We start from the raw sequence: 21,596 nt of genomic DNA on the forward strand, positions 1-21,596 counted from the left end.
AATCAAAAACCTGAAGACATCTCTGCTTTAATTTATGCGGTGAGTCGCTCAAGAGTTGTTTGTACCTCAGTGCTGGTCGATGCACAGGAGCTTTCTCTTTTTCGACACAGTTTTGGTCTGTAGATAAAGGCATTGTCATTTGTGAAGTGTTGTCTTGAGTTTCCTTATTTTTCTTGTGTGTGTATGTGTGTATAAATATTAAAAAGGTATCAAAGAGGAATACAGCAGTGAGATTCAGTACACAACAAAATGTTTCAACAGATACATTTCTTTAGCATATTTACAGATGATGCCAACTGACTACTGTATCTTATTGTCAGAGGTGGGTAGGGTAGCCAAAATCTTTACTCAAGAGTAGCATTACTTCAAAATAATATTATTCATTCATTCATTCATTCATTCATTTTCCATGCCGCTTATTCTCCAGTAAAAATAAAAGTAGTCATCCCAAAATGTACTTAAGTACAAGAAAAAAAAGTATTTGGTGAAAAGAATACTCAGGTAAATAGTAACATTGTGAATAACTGCTTACAATTTAGTTTGATTTTTGTTTTAAACGAATGTTTTTTTTTTTTCCGAGCACAAAGTTATCTATACGTACTGTTGTTATAGTGATACTGTACAATAACCCATTACATAATCACATTAAGCCAAAGAATAGTTCCTAGTTTGACTAGTGAATAGTTCCTTTCTAATGACCATTATGAAATGAAAAGGATCATATCTCTGGTTTTCAGTGGTCAATCAGTGCCAAATAAAAACTGGGAAAGAGGTTAAAATCCACACCTACGAGTCATGTTGAGAGCAGCCTTTGATGTCAAATACTTCATTTTTTACAGTGCTCTAAAGACACCACAAGATTGAACAGGCTGGCATTAAGATAGAAAGGCAAGCTTGCGTCTGATTGGTATAATCGAGTCATGTGATTATTGTTGCGACGTCTTACTGGGGAAGTTCGTAGAGCTACTCTTGGCATCGCTGGCAAAAAATACAATTATCTAATATGTCAAATAAAGAGGAAAAATGTAACTACTCTTGGGTAGCCCAAAGTAGTGGAGTAAGAGCAGGGGTCGCGTTAACTGAATATTTTCCGTCGTTGACCGATTTTTTAAAACGGTGACGGAAAAAACTGAAGTCCATCTGTCATTTTGACAGGTTGCAATTCACACCCCAGACCACAGGGTGGCGAGTGAGCATATTAATTAGCTATTGTCTCTCTTGATGCATGACGTCGTTGGCCTTACTCTGAAAAATGTCAAGGCAACTGAGTGTCCGAAGTTTCTTCAAAAAGCCCCAAAACGACGATGGTGTTGATAAAAGGTGAAAAAAGAGGGACTATAAGCGGGCACGCAATTCAAATCCATGCGCACCAGGAGGAAAGTGTCAGACTGCGTTCAGGCCACAGCAGGTAAACTGTTAATTTCATTGTTCCATATGTAACCTCATCTGCTTGATGTGTGATAATGGCACGGTGTGGATTCTCTGTTAAACTTGTTCGGACAGAATATTAATTTAAAATGAATGAAAACTAAATACTAATGAATATGTTGAAGCGGTATGCAATGCTAAGAGTCTTGTTAGCTCGAATTGCTGTGTTCAGCCACTGTAGCTCTGCTGCTCTCTGTGAACTCTCTATTCAAGCCGGAACGCGCGCGGCTCTTAAGTGTCTCTGTCACGTGACTGTGTCGTAGCCAGTAACGCGCTCAGCCAAATGGACACACAAGTACGGAAGGTGAATTATGCCAAACAAAGGGTCACCACAATGTCATTATCATCATTTTAAAAATTTAAGTGACGGGTAAAAATAGATTATGACCGGATTTTTATGACCCTGTCAGTCAAAATGACAGACAACGAAAAAGTCTAGCGCAACCTCTGAGTAAGAGTAGCATTTTTTTCTTCACAAATCGACTCAAGTAAAACGTATAGGTTGGTAAAACTACTCTTAGAAATATGTTTTTCTCAAAAAGTTACTCAAGTAAATATAACGGAGTACATGTAACGCATTTCTACCCACCTCTGATTACTGTGGTATTTTCAAGAACAGTGTCAACATAGCTGCTCATCTAACCACCCGTTTTCAGTTATGGTTCTGTCCCTTTCTTAACTCCAAATGAGCCAATGAAGCATGCTGAAATATTTGAACATGTACCCACTTATTAAAAATTGCTCTTACAGCTGAATGAGCCCATTACCAACTACCGGCCAACTGAGGGGAACGCCTGCTGCGACTCTCTCCCACCTTTGGCTCTTTTCTTACCAGAGGGGACCTTGGGAGTTAATTTCAGAGTTGCTTTCCAACATTCAAGACCTTGTTTTTTTTCCCATCACTGTAGTTACACGTTCTACCGATTTGTTGGAAGTGTTTAAAAATAATAAGCATCACCTCAAGAGAAAAGGCTGCCACTGAGGCTGCTCATGGGCTAAAGGTTTCATGATCATGTGTTTTGGAGCTTTCAACTAACTTGGCTTGTTGCTGCTGTTAATTGCACATTCATTTTATTGAACATGTGCTTTCTATTTCCATGCCATAAATAGTTGACAGATTTAACACCAAGGGCCTGATTTACCAAAGGTTTGTGCAAAAAACGGGAACAAGTTTGATTACACAGACAGATGTGGAAGCAGATTAGAGGAAAACAGACATTTTGCTCAAACAGATAGTATTACAAACCATTAAACTCTAATAGCTTGTGTTTGTTGTCCTTTGCGATGAACAATCTAGTAAATTATACCCCTTGACTGTATAACAATGCTACTAGCATCATACTCAATGCACAGAATGAGCTTTCTCCTTGTGCCTTTTTCATCCAATTTCCCCACCTATTCACATTATGCAGCCTCAGTTATGTGTGCAACAACTGAGGCCAGGTGCTGCACCTTCAACGCCCCGCTGATTACAGTGAAAATGATTTACATCAAAGGAGCTGCACAGTTGTTGCAAAACGAACTAATCATCAAAGGTCACCACATCAGAAATTGGCGCTTTCAGCTGAATCAACATAGCAAATTGGTGCATGTGTTAATGTGGTCAAATGAGGATTTGCTGTTAGACAGGAGAATTTTTGAGTCAAGGAAAAGATACAAATTGTTCAAAAAGATTAGTCTCCAGGGAAATATAGTATTGGCCCGCCACCACCGTATACATATTGTACAGTATATTGTGGCAGTATTGTATCATAAGGGTTTTCTTGTAGCTAGTATGACACAATGTGAATCGTTCGCACCACTAACATTTTTAAATAAGAACAGGTACAGTTTTGCAATTTAGGCCACTTTTTGTGCAAATCTTTCTAAAACAAAGGGCATGCACAAGTACTTCACATTCATTTATGAAGGGTGGTGCAGAGGGCTGCTTGAGAGTGCCATTTGAGCGCCTTGAAAGGTGGAAAAGCACTATATAAGTATAACACCATAACCATTCAAGAAAATGAGCTGCTTCTCTTTCAGAGTTAACAACTACTGTAGTGTAATCAGTACAGACAAATGTTCTGATATCAAGTTTTTACATAAGCTTACTTTTACAAATTAAAAAAGCAGAGAAATTGAGATTTTTTGCATAAGTGGTAAACTTACTAAGGTAACACTTTATAACAACTATCCGTTATTACTAGTTAATACATCATTACTACACTGTTAGTAAATGATATATTGTCAACTTGTTAAGTGTGTGTTAACAGTTTGCTATGATGTATGGACGTTAAACGCCCCACATAAATGCAGTTTATCCTGTGTTTAGCATAAAAACGTTCCCAAACTCATGTACGATACTGTTGTATTTTGTTGTTCTGCCATGGGACGGCTCAGTATGTGTGTTTTATGCATTAAACAATATGTTCAATATTTTATCTGTGGTGTGTCTTTGATAACGTACAGCACACACAAAGGCCTACAGGAGGTCAAAACATTTGATATTTTAAATATCACGTCCACTTTCTGTACCTTGAACTTGTCCTGCAAAGTTTTGTAGATTGTTTGCACAGAGTGAGTAAATATATTAAGTATCAGTTATAGGGTTATTTATGTTATTGGGACACTATTCTAAAGTAGCACTTATTCATCATTTACTAATAATTAAGAAATTACTAGTTGCAACTTTAGAATAACATCCCAATTATCATGTCATAGATTATCAACTTATAAGTCATTAGTTAGTCAGTTACTAATAGCTTGTTTATGATATATTACTAATTTATAATGTGTAGGCATAAATCATTGATATACTGCTTACGAGTCATTTATTACTCATTAAACCATCAGTTTATGATATATTATCTATAAGGCATCATTCTAAATTATTAACAAACTTAAACCCTAACAAATCAACATTAAATCATTCATGAACAGTTCACTAATTGTCTGTGAACTAGGTATAACGGATAGTTAATTAAGTGTTACCCTTACAAATCTCACAAAAAAATTGACCCTTGTTGTAGTTCAACAAAAATAAAAAAATAAAAATAAAAAATACATTTTTGGGCCATGTTCGGAACCCTGATGTATGGATGCTAGGACTTAAGCCTTCTTGTTTTATGCAATTTAGGATTTCCTAAAATTAAGTATTTTAGAATGGTTATTTTTAAAAATCTGCATTTATTCATAGGATTTTACGTTTTATTCAACATTTTATAGAGAAGCACCTGTGCTTACCTTATATTTAAAGGTACCTGTGAAACATTTTCTATGTAAAATCACTGAAATTCCAAAGTAGATAAAAAGCATTGAGAAGATAATGGTGGACTTTTACAAGTCTATCATCAACTGGTGCAATTTCAAGATACCTGATAGTGCCAAATGTATCCGTTTCAAACCATTACAATGCAAGTTATGGCCATAATGAACACGAATACATTTGGAGGGAAAAACAGGGATGTCATAAAGTACACATATGAGGAAAGAACATCATGTGGAAATATAAACAGTGTTTATCAGAAAGTCATAATCTCAAAACTTATTGAAATTTATGGACAGACCAAAAATAGGCAAGTGCAAGTAAGGTGACCTTCTAACTTGGTTCAGTCACACCATTTCTGTCGGGGAAAAAAATGTCCAAAATTCCTAAAAACAATTACAGGAAGTTTGCCGATGATCATTTAAACAAATACTGATAGAATTAGGATAAATATCTGACTTTCATAAACACTCACTAATTTTAGCCTTTACCAACAGATAACATTTTGGAAACCTTAATTGACCAAAAGTAGAAACATTTTGACTAATTTCATAGCAAATGTTGAGAAAAAAGTACATGTGTATTAATGAAACCACTGCTTTCGATAGTAAACATTTACAGTTTTACATAACGTTACCAGGATGCAAGCAGTAGGTGCGATTAGTTAGGAGTGTTCTATTTAAAATACAGAGAGCAATGTTCGGTATTTTTCGAAATCTGCGGGTGTACAGATGTTACCTGAATATGACACAGAGGACGCTGGTAAGTATTAAGGTGAAGAAGGCAGCTCCACTGACAGCAGCCAGCAGAGAGTCAACCTTGGTAGATATGGAGACCAAGTTTCTCCGTTCTCCTCCTGGCTTGGTCAGATTGTTGTAGTGGAAAAGGAGGGCAAAGCCACGCCCCCAGTGAGTGGTTGTGATGAGCTCCATGATGACCTCCACCATCTCCTGACTAGAGCCAAAAACCAACTGGCTGCTAGGAGGTCTATTTGACCCACAAAACCTTGAGGAAAAGGTGATGAGATCTGAGATATAGAGGACGTCATGGGGGCAGGCATCCAGCCCCGACTGCTGCGTTCCAGAGCTCGCAGCAGTAGTGTCAGTGGATTGCAGCAAGGCAACTGTGGTCGCCGTTGTCATGCTTGGGATTGAACTAGGGTTGAAGTCTACCTGCAGATGGGAAGAGGAGGCCGTGTTGATTGACTTATCTGAATTTAACACGGCTTCAGGAAGGAAAACAGAAGCGGTAGGTGGTGAAGTAAGGCCAGCGGAACCATCTGTAGATCTTTTGGCAGAGTTTGAGACTTTTGCTTTCTGAATTTTTGTTGATGGTTCATGGAACACCACCTGCTCCTCCTCACTGTCTTGAGATGAATGCTGGTTTCCTGGGTAATCTCTCTGGTTAGTATTGAATGATGAAGATTTATCCAATTTCAACATGCTAGGGGCATAAGTCACCACATCTTCACCATCATCCTCCTCATAATTAGAAATGTCTGACTGCTGTGCAGACGAGTCATGGCTTTCAAACACATCAAAGTCAAATATCTCAAGAATCAGCTGATAATCAACAGGTACAAAGAATTGCCAAACACAGTGGGTCCCAGAAGAGTAGTTATAAGGGAAGCCAGGGGAGAGTATCAGCCCTTGTGCATCCACAACATCCACCTTGGCACCACAGTCAAAGTACACCTGGAAAACAAATGATAAGAGTCAAAAATCCTAATGTTGACTAGCTCCATAGTGCATAAAAGTAATTTTCCCCAAAAATTGTGGTAAAAGGGGTGCATGTTGTAGCAAAATTTGAAGCAAACGAGGCTAACGCAGCCAGTTAAAACTTGAGACTAAAACATTACAAAGCTCCTTTTACGTTAGCCCTTATCTCACAAGTCACATTTATGATAGGATGATTCTATATTCACATACACTGTATATGGCAGAAAACACCCAGGTGACTTGAAGTTCCGCTCTGAGACCCCCAATTTGGCCAACTTTCAAAACTGTCCGATATGCATGTGTGATACATAATTGGAAAGCTCAAAATCTCAATTTTCTGGGGGAAGAAAAATGTTGAAAAGGAGGGCTTTTTTTTTTTTTTTTTTTTTTTTTTTTTTTTTTTAATGTTTTTTAAACAGCAAAACCCTATCTGGAGGTGAGAGCACGCGAGAGCAGAATTACAGACGCCATGACTTTAACGAGATATTATCGTGTACTTACCTTGTTTCGATCCAAAAACTCCATGTAGCATGTATCACTGAGTGTCAAGACACAGCTGTTAATGGCCACAGCTGGATTTTTTGGGAGATTTTATGGGTGAAACATGGTAATATAACAGGGGCTGCGATGCAGAAATCGCAGACATTAAGGAGTGGTCGAAATTTTCTTTTTCATATATTTACCCTTTGTGAGAGAATTTTATTCATGCTTAAAACATAACCATTATACATTATATTTTGTATGCTTTTGTTATGCTTGCATGAAAACAGTGTAGCATTAATCTGTTGAGTGTACCTCCCCATAGCCTTCGCAATATGCCCAAATATGGACTGTTATGTTCCTGTGTTCAAATATGCCCTGAATGAATACAAGGGAGGACTGTGGTTTCTTATCTTCGTTTTAGCCATAGCCTGTGTTCAAGGTCTCAGCTCAAAGATGTTTTTGTATGGAAAAATACCCAGGTTTGTGAGATGATGAGTTTCGTTTCTTAGTAAGTTTCTTTTCACGGTGGGCTTCGGCACCGCCCTTTCAACAGTATAAATGTCCAGCCTCTATTGTAGTTCTTTGTACTTTCTGGGTGATCACAGCTCCTGGCTGGGTCGCATCGGTTTGTACCCGAGAGCTCTTGTTCATAAAGTCTTTGAAGAAAAGCAATCCATGGTTGGGGTCGTATTCATTTCTCTAATCGAGCTATCGAGGCAACACTTGTCTTGGAGTTCAAACTTGAGCTTCCCTGACACCCTTTTAAATGTTGTTTTTTTTTGTTTGTTTGTTTTTTTTCTTTGTTTGGATCGATTATTTATCATCTAACATACCAGAGAAAATGCGATAGTAACAAAAAAATACAATTAAGCGATACTTATGAGGTAGACATCCGTGACATTTTTACAGACGCCATTTTTTTCATGATGACATAATTTTTTAAAAGTTTAAAATATGTGAGTGAATAATTTTTTAAGTCTTTTTTTTAACAAAATATGAGACATCAATTAATGATTCTATGCTAAAAACGACAGACATTTTGAATAAATATAATTAATTACCTTGTTTTATGGCTGGGTTGAAACAAAAGCGGTTGCGCGACGTCTGTAAAAAGGAGTTTTCAGGGTAAAACGGACAAATTAAAAATAGTTCGGGGGCTTAATGCAGTATGAATCTGCAATGGCAGCATATAGACATATTGTTTTATCAAACACAACAGTTCTTTTGGCTAAAAATACAGCAGTTTATTTTAAAGAGGAGTGCAAGAGCAGAAACTGCTTTTTCAGCCTTGTCTGTGTTTTTCGCCATATGTATGTAAATTATTATTAATTTGGACCAAACTTTTTTTCTGCATATACATTCAGAAAATGTGATGGTCGAAGACATTTTTTTTAATTTATGTCATGATGATTTTGAAAATTAGAGTTAGACATTTTGTTTCAAGTAAAAGTACAAGTCCGTTTTTTCATTAATTTAGGGGAGAATCATGTGCATCCCAGTGGAAAGAATCTTGTTTAATATAGTGACAAGACACAGTTTCCTTTCTCCAATGTGTAGTAGTGCAGAAAATGTTCGATAAAAGCCAATACTTTCCAAAAGCAGGCAAAATAGCCGTTGTCAGACATTTTTAAAAGCTGTTACTTTTTTAGCCAATCAAATGCGTGTATCTCAGATTGTCTCGCCTTCTCGGCACACATTGGCTTACCACTGTACCACTTGCCGCCATGAAAGAAGCAAGTTTTAATGGACCCAGGAAGTGACGCTGGCTTGAAAAATAAGTCTTAGAACATGGGTCGGCAACCCAAAATGTTGAAAGAGCCATTTTGGACCAAAAAACTAAACAACTGTTTTTTTTTCTTTAGGGTTTTTAATGTTTTCGGATTTTATCTGTTTTATGTTTTATTTGCTGTCTGACTTTTATCGTGATGTGTTGTTTCGTGAGCGCCTTGAAAGGTGGAAAAGCGCTATATAAGTATAACACCATTTACCATTTCTTTTTTTTTTTTTTTTCTTTCTTTCTTCCTAATGTCATTGTATAATACTTTCCTGCCTTTTATGTACTATTAGCCATGTTTGTCTTTGTTGTAAAGCACTTTGGGGACCTTTCGGGTTTTGTAAAGGGCTATATAAATAAATTTGATTGATTGATTGAAATATGCCTGGAGCCGCAAAAACTTAAGAGCCTTAAATATAACTAATAATGAAGGCAACACGTGCTGTATGTACAGTATCTGTATTAGCTATATTAGCCTATTATCAAACTGACTAAATTGGCTAAAAATACACAATGAGCCTTCATGATTTAATATTTTCCCTGCAGTGCATCCAACGCACCACTTGACTACTCTGTTGAATGATGCGACCTCAAGTTTAACTTCATTGCAATATTAATTCATTTTCATTGCTTTTATGAAATTATAGAAATGCAAGAAATCCGATTTTTGATGTTTTTATTTTGAGGTTTCGAAAAACAACAAAATGGAACGTCTAATGTATTACTGTCACATGTACTTCAGTGATATTATCTCATGTACTTTAGTGATTTTAATAATTATGATAATAAATACAGTCGTGCGGGACGTTAGTAGCGTGCTCAAAAGAACGCGCAGAGAAAAAAAAACTGACGGGCGCAGGAGTCGAGAAATTGAGCGAAAGCAGGAGATGTGCTCAAAATCCATTATTGCTCACTCAGAATAGAGACAGCACAGGTGCGCAGAAATTTAGCGAAAGCAGGAGGGTTTTTTTTCTGTGCTCAAAATCCCGTATGGCTTGCTCAGAATAGAGGCAACAATATAACGCCATAACATCCCACCCTGCTGTTAGAAACGTGTGTCGCAGGCTACGACGCAAATATTCGTTGGCAGAAATGTTGAAATTCAACTTTTTTTTTCCCCAGTTTTTTTTCTTCTTCCATGTCACCTTTGGGGCTCCATACAATCCATATCAAAACCAAAAATATTGTAGCGTCACCGGGGCTGTCATCGGCATGGTAATTTATGCGCCAACGCGGGGTTCCTATTGGCGTACTGGTGCGCCAGCGCGACACTCCGATTGGTGGACTGCATAGCCGCCAGTGTATATAGTTGTTGTTTGTTTTGCATTGGTGTGGTGGCAGAAAGAGGAATAAAAAAGGAGGTAAAAAGCGTTAAAGAGCATACGACACGAGAAAAAAAGTCTTAAATGGCATTATTATGTGAATTAGAATCATATTTTGAGACGATTCGACTATATACAGCAACTTAGCAAAGCACAGATGACGAGAAATTAGCCTTTTAATCTGCCAGTTAGCCACGCCTACCATTATAGGGCTTTAGCGTCCCCAACAGGTGGATGACGTCAGCGGTAGACTGGGCTCATCGATTTTACTATTCAGCCCATTGAGGGGGAATTATTCAGAACGAGGAAAACGCGACGAAGAAAGCCGCCAAATGTCATTGTTTCAGTCTCTCTACTCCAATATTTTTACAGGATATTCTTTTTATCCAAGTATTTTTCCCCAATAGCAATATAAATGGCTTGAGAAGGACCAGTCAGCCCGTCCAGGGAGAACTATTCACAACGAGGAAAACGCGACGAAGAGAGCAGCAAAATGTCATTGTTTCTGTCTCTTTACTTCAATATTTTTACAGGATATTCTTTTTATCCAAGTATTTTTCCCCAATAGCTATATAAATGGCTTGAGAAGGACCAGTCAGCCCGTTGAGGGAGAACTATTCACAATGAGGAAAACGCGACGAAGAGAGCGGCAAAATGTCATTGTTTCTGTCTCTTTACTTCAATATTTTTACAGGATATTCTTTTTATCCAAGTATTTTCCCCAATTGCTAAATAAATGGCATGGTCATGACAAATAACAGTCTTGTGCTGAATGGAATATGAAATAATAAAAATGCATTTATTCAGGACGACATGGCAAAATTACTCCATAATGGTCAAAACTGTCGACTTCACCTTTACTGTCTCACCTCCCGAACTATATTTTATGACACCTAAATCGGACATATGTCATTTCCCTTCCCCGGCTTCGGAGAATGTAAACAAACCAGAAGGCGTGACAGCTAGCCGACATGCTAACCCGAACCGAGTGATGTTTCAAAGTCTTCAAAGCGGAAAATCACACACAACTATCCTGGATTATTTGTCATGACGACCCGGTTGTCTATTGTCGTCGCGGATCGGCAAACCGCCCGGCGAAGAGCAATTTACAGTTTGTTCCCCGGAGGAGGGTGGCCGGAGTTGTTGTGCAGCTAACGGGCTGCTGCTAATGACCATTAGGACAGCTTTTTACATGCCTATCAATGATCAAACGTAAGTAGTCCTTCATTTAAGTTTGTAGTGTTTACTTTGTAATCGCTGTATTCGTATTTGACATAATACAAAACAAGATGTTTACTCACTTCCTCGTAAGTCCAATGGTCCCACAGTAAATATCCACGGTGAATGGGAACCTTTTGAAACTCCAAAAAGGCGCATACGCTTCTCCCTCATACAGAATGATTTTTCTGCAGCCGTTTGGCTGGCGTGATGCGAAAAATAAACGTATTAATCCGCAAAATCAGCTGAATCATTCGTCCCCATACACAACAGTACGCTGTATAGTGAAGAGGACGTCTTCTACCGTACACGTCACAGCGCCCTCCTCCTCAATGCAAGACCGAAGCCGGAAGTCACTCATTTTCCTGCCGCGGGATTCAAAAAACTAAATAAATATAGCGATCGCTTCCACACACATCCAAGCGGTCCATATCATTCAGGAGCATAAAATACTGCGTGTATTATGAAATAAACATGCTTTTTCGTGTCACAGGCACTTTAAGGCTCCTGTGTCATTTTTGCTGCCAAGCTTTCACTTAGCAAGCATTACATTATATTTGCCTCTACCATCTTCGTCCATTTTCAAACATATTTGACAATGCTCCAGGGAGCCACTAGGGGGGAGCTATAGAGCCGCATGCGGCTCTCAAAACACGGGTTGCCGACCCTCGTCTTAGACAGAGGAAGACAGCAACAGATTGAACAGGAAAATAAACTACAAAGAGTGTGTCCCGAAAATGTATGTGCTGTGCAGTGGCACGTCACTGACGTCACATTCATCACACAGTTGCACTTGCAAGAGGTGTTAATTTGGGGGGTTTAAACAATATTTTATCCATTATCAGACATTTAAGAAATGTGCAATTTGAACACTTAAATATTATGTGAAGCTGTATTTCACATGAAGTGTGGTCATATATTATATCGAAGATGCTGTCTATTTTTAATGAAGATAAATGAAAATAAGAAAACCTATTAAATTAACAGATTAATTCTAATTTTTGGGACGGGTTTGAGATTTGATTGTTATGTACACAAATAGAAGTCTTTTAAACATCACCTACCTAATCTTTATTGTTTTTTTTCTTAAACATTTTGGGTATATTCTCCCCTAAAGATGAGTGATGTTTTCCCAACATTAGAAACAGTGTTATTAAGTTATCAAACTTAACGATATGTACAACCAAGCGATGAATAATCAAATAATGCCCTTAATTGAAGTCAAATGGTTTCCTAATATAAAGCAGCTTGGAAATGAACTATTCAACTCTGCTGTTATGCCTTTATAGTACTAAACCCTGTTTTTCCCATGTAGGTTGCTTGTGACCTGAGGGAGGGTATTTTCCCGAACATGCAGTCTGTAATTCTTTACAGGTGGTTGGGGATGGAAGTGGACCTGGGGCCTAAACAGAGGCAGATGTGTGGCTAGGCCCAGGAAAAAAAAAAAACATCAGACCTTTGTAGGAGAACATTTGTTTATGAGTTCTTGTGTTAACCTCACTTTTGGTCCGTGGGAATGACCCAGATAAGCAAACCCCAACATCATACAGGTAACAAAGAACTGGGCTAAAAGAATAGAATACCTTCTTGAGAACATAATTTGTGCTGGGTGGTGGCACTCCCCATCTCTATTAAAAAAAAATAAAATAAAAAAAAATTAAATGTATTTTTAAAAACTCCGCTACTATGTAAAAACTATTCATTTGCAGGGAGAAAAAATGTTTCATAAACACACTAGATGTTCATATGGAAAAACAATCAATAGTATCAGCTTTCTCCACTAATTGAAGGTTTTCTCACTGAATAACTTTTGTAATTGACATTTGGAGGCAATTGCATTAGTGCATGACATGCTGCACTTCCACTGCCCACTCACTAGAACTACAGCGTGTAGCCGGGTAATAGAGCTCAAGCTGAGTTGAACCCACAAATAAAAGGGACATTTGGCTGTTAGGTGAACAGTCAACCACTTATTATACTGTTATCTGCTCACCTTTAAAATGATCAAAAACATCTCAACATTTTTCATTATTTAATGCCTTTAGGTTTAATTTCAGGAATAATAATGGACGGCTTTTATACTCAAGTACTGGTAATTTGATGAAATTGTACTCAAGTAAAAGGACTGGTTTAAACATCTAATCAAGAAAAAGTAAAAATAGTTTTTTTTTTAAATTACTCAATGTAAAATTGACTTTTTGTGTGTTTGTGTGGGGGGGAAACAAAACTTTAAAAGTTCCTAAAGAAGTGTACAACATGTGGAATAAAAACATCAACAGATGTGATGATAGCAACGTCTATATGAGCACAATAGTAATTGTACATTTTTTTATTTGTTTTGGCAAAAATTGAGTGCTGCTCTTAGTGTGATGTAAATTATGATAGTGACGATATTTAGCAATGTTATAGCCCTGGGTAGCAGTCATAGCATTTTTTTTCACCCATGATAGACACTCATAGCTGGTTGCAATGACTATTTGAAGGCATTATTGTTATTATTATTGTATCGTACCATTACTTTGTGACTGTGACATTATGTTTGTGACAGTAGGGATATTCTGGTGTTGCCTTGTGCGCGCTCTCTCTCGTTCTTTTTTTTAATTTTTTTTTATTTATTAATAACTAACAAATTATACAAAAAACAATTACTTGGTTACAGTAACGAGAATAAATCCAATTTGTTACTTTTCACTCCTGCACACTTTTTGAAATTCATACTCTGAGCAACCAAATCATCCTGCACTTTTAAATCTTAGGTTACACTTTGTATGATTTAAGATGTCCATCGTTATTGCATCAGTGACATTCTATGCATTCATGCCAAAAAAGCCAGTTGCATTGAACTGTAAGCCGATTTGGGGCTCAGGGTCTTTGCAGTTAGGTTGCACAATGAGGTGGACCGATTCACAATACACTACAAAGAGTGTAGTGGTTCAATTTTGAACCAGCACTACACAATCTGATATTGTTTATTCTATGGCCCTATGTATTCAGATTTCTTTATCTTGCTGATCAAATAATATATTAATAAACATGGCTAAAAATAACAAGTGTTTAAAGTGAAGAGAATGTATTGTCTCTCCCACTGTGACAGGGGAGCTCGGAGGTCCCCTGCACTGCGATGTGCATGGTAGACTACACATGAAGGGGCCCCAGAATGCCACACTGTCCAATGGGAATGGGCCATTCTTATAATGCCAAACATCTTAGTTCTGTTACATCACAGGCCGCTCTACTGGCAGGCCGCTAATTATTCAAAGATGCCTTTTCTCATTTCACAACAATTAGCAGGCAGTGCCATTTTGGTGAGCAATATTTTTTTAATGAAGTGAAGTGTACATAAGTAACGACAGGTCATTGCACCCCAGTTGTGGAAGTGAAGTAGATTCACAAGCCAGCCTTACTTTCGCCATGCACAAGAAACTGTAAATGGCAAGTCAGTCTGGTCATCTGTGGTCTCTTTAGAATTTCCACTCCAGTTGAAAATCAACCAACAAATCGCAGCACACGAGGCGGCACTTTGTGATGTGTCATGTAGGGAAACGGTGAATCTTTTTTATGCTTCTGGGAGTTTTGTAAGGTGTTGTGCAGTCTTGTCTTTTTTTCCAGTATATCCGACAAAGAAGCTGTTGTAGGGGACTCGATAGCACTATTTTCAGCGTCACGCTATTTCTAGGACAACATTCAAAATCAAGTAATGTACTCAGATTTTTCATACAAAAACAACATTTATCATCACTGCATGCCATGATTGTTTGATAACTACAGATTGACTGTAACCAACAATGTAAGTCGCATTCCGTTAACGTCACATCATGATACCGTAATTGGTTCTTTCAGGTGCAGTCTGTGCTTGTTCGCGCCATCTTTAGCATTGACTTTGAAATCAAGTCCGAACCACAGAACAGCAGACTGCCTTGCCTTGTATCTTGCACATGGTGAAAGTAAAGCTGGCTTGCCAGGCTATAACTGATGGGCTTTCCTGGAAAAAAAAAAAAAAACCCTCATGATACGAGCGCCTCACCTCACAGGTTTTTCCACTATACAGGCATTGTCACGAGAGAAAATGAGTTTCATAATGCGAGCAAATTTTTACCAGACGAGCGAAATCCAGAAAAGCCCCTCTCTTGCTTGGCGTGTCCGAGTACCTTGGCATCCCGCCAGGTGGCATGCGAGCTCTCTATTTCGCTTTGCCTACCCAGGTTTCTCGGCGTCCTGGTAGGTGGCATATGACCATTTTGCATCAACAGAATGCCCTATCTGCCCAGCTGTCTTAACGCTCATCGTTTCCTGGATTGAAGTTCATCAGAATAATTTGTCCTTACAAGTGAACATTAACCATGAAACCCAGTTTACTTACACCAAATATTTTGTTTAGTTTATGTTATACTATTGTTATCCCTCTAAAATTACAGTGTATGTATCACAACCTATTCTCGCTCTCCTAATCCTCGGCTGGCTCGCTCTTTGTTATGTCGCTATAAGACTCAGGCCCTTATGCTAAGTGCTTGTATATAAATGATCTTGTTTTTATACTTCAAAAAAATTTCAGATTATTTAGCCTTTAAAAAATATCCTTTGAATTCTCATTTAGGGGTATCATGGGAAGTGTTGCACGCATTAACTGGAATTCAATTATTTCTTATGGAGAAAATACATTCTTGATAGGAGCACATTCACGTAGCGAGCTTAGTCGTGAAACGGATTGTGGTCATATCATGAGGGTTTACTGTAAATCGGTTGCATGCATTTACTGTTCGGCTCAGTCACACCAGGGTTGCAGGTGTGCTTGAGCGTATCCCAGCTGACAAGGATCGGTGACAAGGCTAATTAAGGGACCATGTATTTACAGTTAAGATTAAAACGTGCCCCCCCCCCAATGGTTACTTGCATTCAATGTAAAGCGTTATTCTGAGAACCCTCCAAAAAAGCTATATACAGTACGTACGCCCACTATCTTAATAGGATTAAGCCACTCTTCCGCAATCTGACAGTCTGTTTGGCTGCAGAAGGTTTTTTTTTTTTTGAACCACCCAGGTTGACCACACCACTGTGAAAACTTTGCAACATGAGCTGGCTTCTGCTGAACCACACACACTCATCTGGCTCATAAACAGGCTGGCGGGCCTCTCAAAAGGGGGCAGGAATCCTCACCAGGCCTGTTTACTGGAGGAGAAAAGTGACACTGCTTCACAGGCTAGCGCTTCAGCAGCGGTAGTCCGCTCACAACTTCAATTACACGTAATTCATTGAGTGAGTGTTCAGAATTGCACCGCTGTGATTTCTACACTAACCTAAAATTGTGTGCCTTTTTGATACACCCCTGAAAAAAAAATAAACGGTAGTATGCACAAAACTTATAAATAAGGAAATAATGAGTTTGACAAAAAAAATCTTCTGCAACTGCCAGTGTACTTTGAAAATGCATAATGTATATTGAGGGAATTGAACTTACAACTACTCAAAAAGCCGTTTTCAACTCTGCTTTACTGTCAGATTCATACTTTATATATCCAGATCTGTGTACAGTATAATTTCACTCTTTAAATCTGTATTCTTGCAAGAGTTTGTTCGGGGGTTAAAAAAAAAAAAAAAAAAAAAAAAAATAGATAGATAATGTTTTATAGTGTATTGTACTTATTGTAACTTGAATCTAAGAAATATCAGGTGGTTGTGATTATTTACAGAATTGAGGATGCAAAAGCTGCATGTTAATATTTTATGCATCTCCTGGCAATGTGTTGGTATGAGGATGGCATTCATTTCCCATAGGTAGCTGTGGTCAGCATCAATACACATCCCTGTTTTTTTTAAACACACACCCCGCCTGTGATGTGCCTCCCCTGGTGGGCTCCTGTCAGTGTATGCACATCAAGCTTGGAGTAAACAAACAACCGGATTAAGCCCTGGCATTTCCAAGATGGGCCTTGTTGTCCACTTGGGAGCCGATTCAGCACAATTTCATCTTCGTGGGTATAATGGGAATTGTGAAAGGCTCCTTTCAGTCGACTCATGGTTGGTCAACATTTTATTTACGGTGCCATTTTTCCCATATGGGGTGTTTTTCACTGCCTTTAAGTGGAGTGCTGGAAATGATTACTGCCCTGGTCTTTGCACATATATGTGAGTGAGTGGGTGAGAGAACAGGCAGATGCAGCCTCTCCCCTCCATGTTTGGGTTGTAAACCTATTAGCACATTTTCTCTAAAAGGGGCTTCTACTGCTGTGTGGGGCCTGTTAAAACGAGCCGGTAGAACCCTGCAGACAGTATTTATCATGCGCACCATGGTTAAAAGGAGTTTTGAGAAATTGTTTTCAGATCTTTGAATATTACCTACTGTATTTATGACAATTATGAAACTTTGCTTCAATATCTTCTGACTGCCTTTTAAATATGTTGAAATATGTGAAGTCAGTTTTGCTTTTATACCTATTGTGTCCATATTTCAACCCAAATTAATAGTTAAAGTATAAATTGCACACATTTTTTCTCCTCTCTCTTGTTGTATCTTTACTTCTAATTACCTCATAAATATATTTTCTGGTACCCACTAACCTTTATAAAGGCAATAAGCATATATGTACTCAAAGTACGTTAGCGGAAAATCTAGAAAAAAAAAAAAATCTGAATTTGATGACACACATTATCACCACCTACAGGACAGGTGGAGACCTTTATTTACAGTTGCGTATGTTTACAAATGTCCCTGAAGATTTCCACACATTATTCCTTTCCTGCTCTCACTATTATACACTACTGTACAGTATTACTGTATTGCATTTTCCGCTAATCTAGGCGGAAGGAATCAAACACTTCGAGCTCGTAATTGTGAAGTGGGGCTTAAATAATGTCACATTTTGAGGGTACATTTCAGTAGTTGATTAAAACATATTTCATGCTCCAATGAATATTTGTATGTGGGCTTTGGTGAAAGCAAGCTAGGGAATGTGCGTTCATGGTAATGAAGGAACATGTCACCCAGTCCAACGCTTTGGCTCATTGATGTGTCTTTGATAGTTTTTGAACAATGGAGCTCTGTGGCAAAGAAGAATCCATCAGACTCTGGATACACTTGTTAGTAGCATCCAATCAAGCTTGGCTTTGGTCTTGTCATTTGATTTGTTGAGAAGAGGAACGCTATATAACATTGAACTTGTATTCACGAAACAGATTTATAAGATGCACTCACAATGACCTTGCTGGGGGAAAAAAAGAATGTGCTACTAAATTCCGACTATTGTCTACATGACACAAACTATCAACTCAGTGTCCTATAGTCCTTCCAGGACCGCTTCATCATGTGATGAGAAAATAATGTTACAAACCATCTTATTTTTAAGGGTGATTGTAGCTTATTGTCCCATTCATGCTCAACTTGAGATACGGCTTTCAATTCATTTAAGGGTGAATAATTACAAAGTTCATTGGGTTCCTAGATTTCAGTTCAACCATTAGGTGTATCCCTCTGCATAAAGTATTCAGAAAAAAATATGACAAAGAACATAACAAAATTTACTTTGTGTACATACAGTATGCCTGTAATAAGATTTCTATGTTTTTTTGTTTTGTTTTATTTATTTTTTTTCCTGATGGGGATAAAATAAATCCTGAGCTTGTTTATGCTGTTCCAAAAATCAACTTAATACAAAAGGGGAGCAGAGGACAAAGCCATCATTTAGCATGCCCCCTCAGGCAGATAATTGCAAAGATAGTGAGCACCCTATGCATACAGGAACTAAAACTGCTGCTGAGCTGCCATTCTTTATAAGTGGAAAGGACGACTCTTGACAGACAGAAGCCCACTCAGGAATCATGCCAAGGCTTATCCTTTGGCATGTTGACACCAGTAAACATTGAACCATTTAATCTCCAACAACACCTAATTTTAATCAGAATCAAATTGTACACCGTTACACAAATATACTGTCAAGTTCTTTTTTTACCCATGGCTCGCCAGCTCTTACAATTTAACGTTAAATTGTCTTGTTTTCAAATTATGCAGCTAAAATCAACCAAACTTCCATTTTAAAGCTGAGAGAGAAAAAAATCTCATTTCAATGACAACAAGCACATTCAGTAACTTTTGAGAGACCATTCCAGTTTACTTTCCAAAAACATGGAATCAGCACAAAATACAAAAGTATAATTGGCATGATCCTCCTAAAAAGAAAAAGGGAATTGTGTAATCGTTTTTTAAATTACTCAAATTATTGTGATATAACCAATAAACTAAGCAATTGAGTTGCTTAGAACCAGGTTAAAGGATCGATCAAATTGCATTTCTATTCCAAGACAAGCTAACACTTTTAACTTCAATGACTAGCATGAGTGACACACATGACGTGAAGTTACCGCCTGATTATTTACTTACTTTTTCATCAGAGATTAATGTTGTTTTCAATTTTAATTATTGCAAGTTAAAGGCAAATGTTTGGAATTTATCTGCTCAATAATAACCTGCTCCCATTAAGATGTAAAGAACTTTTCATTTAATCAATATGGGGTTTTATTTCTCCTGTTCAAACATGAAAGAGCTGAATAAAACAGCAACCACATGCCCATTTATGAAAGTTTTTTTTATTTTTTATTTTTTAAAAATAAATTTGGAGAAGGTGATCAAGACTTGGCATGGTGCAATGAAATTTGAATTCCAATGATGCAAGACAATGACAGAAATTTGTAAAGATACAAAAATGATACAAACCCACTGTTTAAATGCTTAATTTATGAGGTAACTCAATTCAGTCACGTCAGAATGTTTTTATTATTATAATTTATTTATTTATTTTTTCTTTACACTTATTTCGCGTTGTCCTACGTCTCCTCTTAATTCAACTCGAACTTAATGACCTCCATGCACACTGATCCTCTGCAGTGTTCAGTAGCCCATTAGAAGACAAGATCTAAAAGTCATTGATTGTGGAGGAAAGTTACACTGCAATTACAGCTGCAAATGTTTGCTTGACAATGTGCTCTTAATCATGTATTTGATGCAATGTAGATAAATTTGTAACATGCCTCCAAGGCTAGTTATGCCAGGGCGCAAACAAATGTTTAACATGAGAATTTACTTGAGGAACGAAGTCAATGCCTCCTCGGTCCAACTGAGCACGATAATCAACTGGGGCAAAGAGATACAACTTGACAACAAGTTTGGCAGCATACTCACTTTCTGTGCAACGCATCCCATCAGGAAGAGTAGATATGCTGTCATGAAAACATGCGCCCCAAGCGACGAAATACAAGTCATTTTCCCCCAATTACTTCTACTTATTACGACGCACTGTGAACCGTGTCCCGCTTCTCTTCCCTCTTATTCACCTGAAGTGTCGGGAGCGCGCTTCCATCGTTCATGACGCCAACTCCACTCCAGGACCAGACCCTCCGCCCCCCTAAAATGTGGCCCGCATTGAACAAATCCTTGATTACAATGCAATTTGAACCACGCGGAATCTGTTTATCGCATTGCTCTTCGTTACAATGTGTGTTATTTTAGATTAAATGTTTTTCAAACAAGCTATGATATCATGCAACGTTTCAGCACCTGAAACTAATTGACACATATTGGCTCATCTGGCATTTGTAATTCATTTTCATCTTATGACACACAATAGATCCGTACAGAGATTGATGCCTAGGAAAATACTCATAAACGGGAATTCACTGCACAATAATGGTTTAAAATCACTTTAAGCCTGTACGATGAGCCTTGTTTATAAATTAAATACAAAAGCAAACTGCACATCACTATAGTCATTAAGATAGTATCTAATACTATTTATTATCCAAAAATGTTTTTATATATAAAAAAAACTATGTTGTATTGATATTATTATAGTTGAACAGCGCGAACTTGTTTTAAATCCCGCTAGATGGTGCCATTGTAGGCTATTTCTATATAACACAAAAGTCAGAAATTACTGACCTGTGTATAGAGGATGGTGCGTGCGGAAAATTATGTTGTGGTTATCCTCACAAAATAACTTGCATGGCTCTGTGTTGTTTTTGACATGTATATTAAATATATACGGCTAGATGACTAAAAGAGCAGTCAACTACGTAAGTAACTGGCGGCCATCTTGCGTCGGTGACCACTCTGACCGAAGCGGTAGGTCAGGTGTGCAAGTTTTTTCACTAAAATACTCTTAATTCTATGACGTTTATGATAGATCAGGCCGATTAGAAATCATTTGAAAATTGAGCAATTTATCGCTATTTCAATGTACGCGCTCCATTAGTTGCAATGTTAAGCAGAAATTTCTGACGCAAAATGGCCGAAAAATGATGACGCGCGTTACCCTTGACTCAAAATGCACATTAGACATCTTGTGTTTTATAAATAATATCAGGGGGAAAAAACATTGTAAAAACTACACCTCAATTTGATGTAAAATATCAATCAAAATGTT

General features: G+C 37.8%; 1 protein-coding gene across 5 annotated transcripts in view; it reads right to left on the reverse strand.

Annotated features, from left to right (window-relative positions):
• Positions 1–21,165, reverse strand: part of si:dkey-112e17.1 (uncharacterized) — a 38,916-nt gene extending 17,751 nt beyond the window's left edge. Inside the window, exons 1-4 of one of the 5 annotated variants that reach the window (XM_057832384.1) lie at positions 21,112–21,165; positions 20,509–20,590; positions 5,411–6,366; positions 66–117 (exon numbers count right to left, since the gene is read on the reverse strand). In XM_057832384.1, the coding sequence (XP_057688367.1) occupies positions 66–117; positions 5,411–6,366; positions 20,509–20,541 (1,041 nt within the window). In that variant the 5' untranslated portion in view covers positions 20,542–20,590; positions 21,112–21,165. The other 4 variants (XM_057832386.1, XM_057832385.1, XM_057832387.1 and 1 more) reach the window with 4 other exon arrangements.
• Between the last annotated feature and the right edge of the window lie 431 nt (positions 21,166–21,596).

Source organism: Corythoichthys intestinalis, chromosome 3 (genome assembly GCF_030265065.1).
Source record: "Corythoichthys intestinalis isolate RoL2023-P3 chromosome 3, ASM3026506v1, whole genome shotgun sequence".
Lineage (NCBI taxonomy): Eukaryota > Metazoa > Chordata > Actinopteri > Syngnathiformes > Syngnathidae > Corythoichthys > Corythoichthys intestinalis.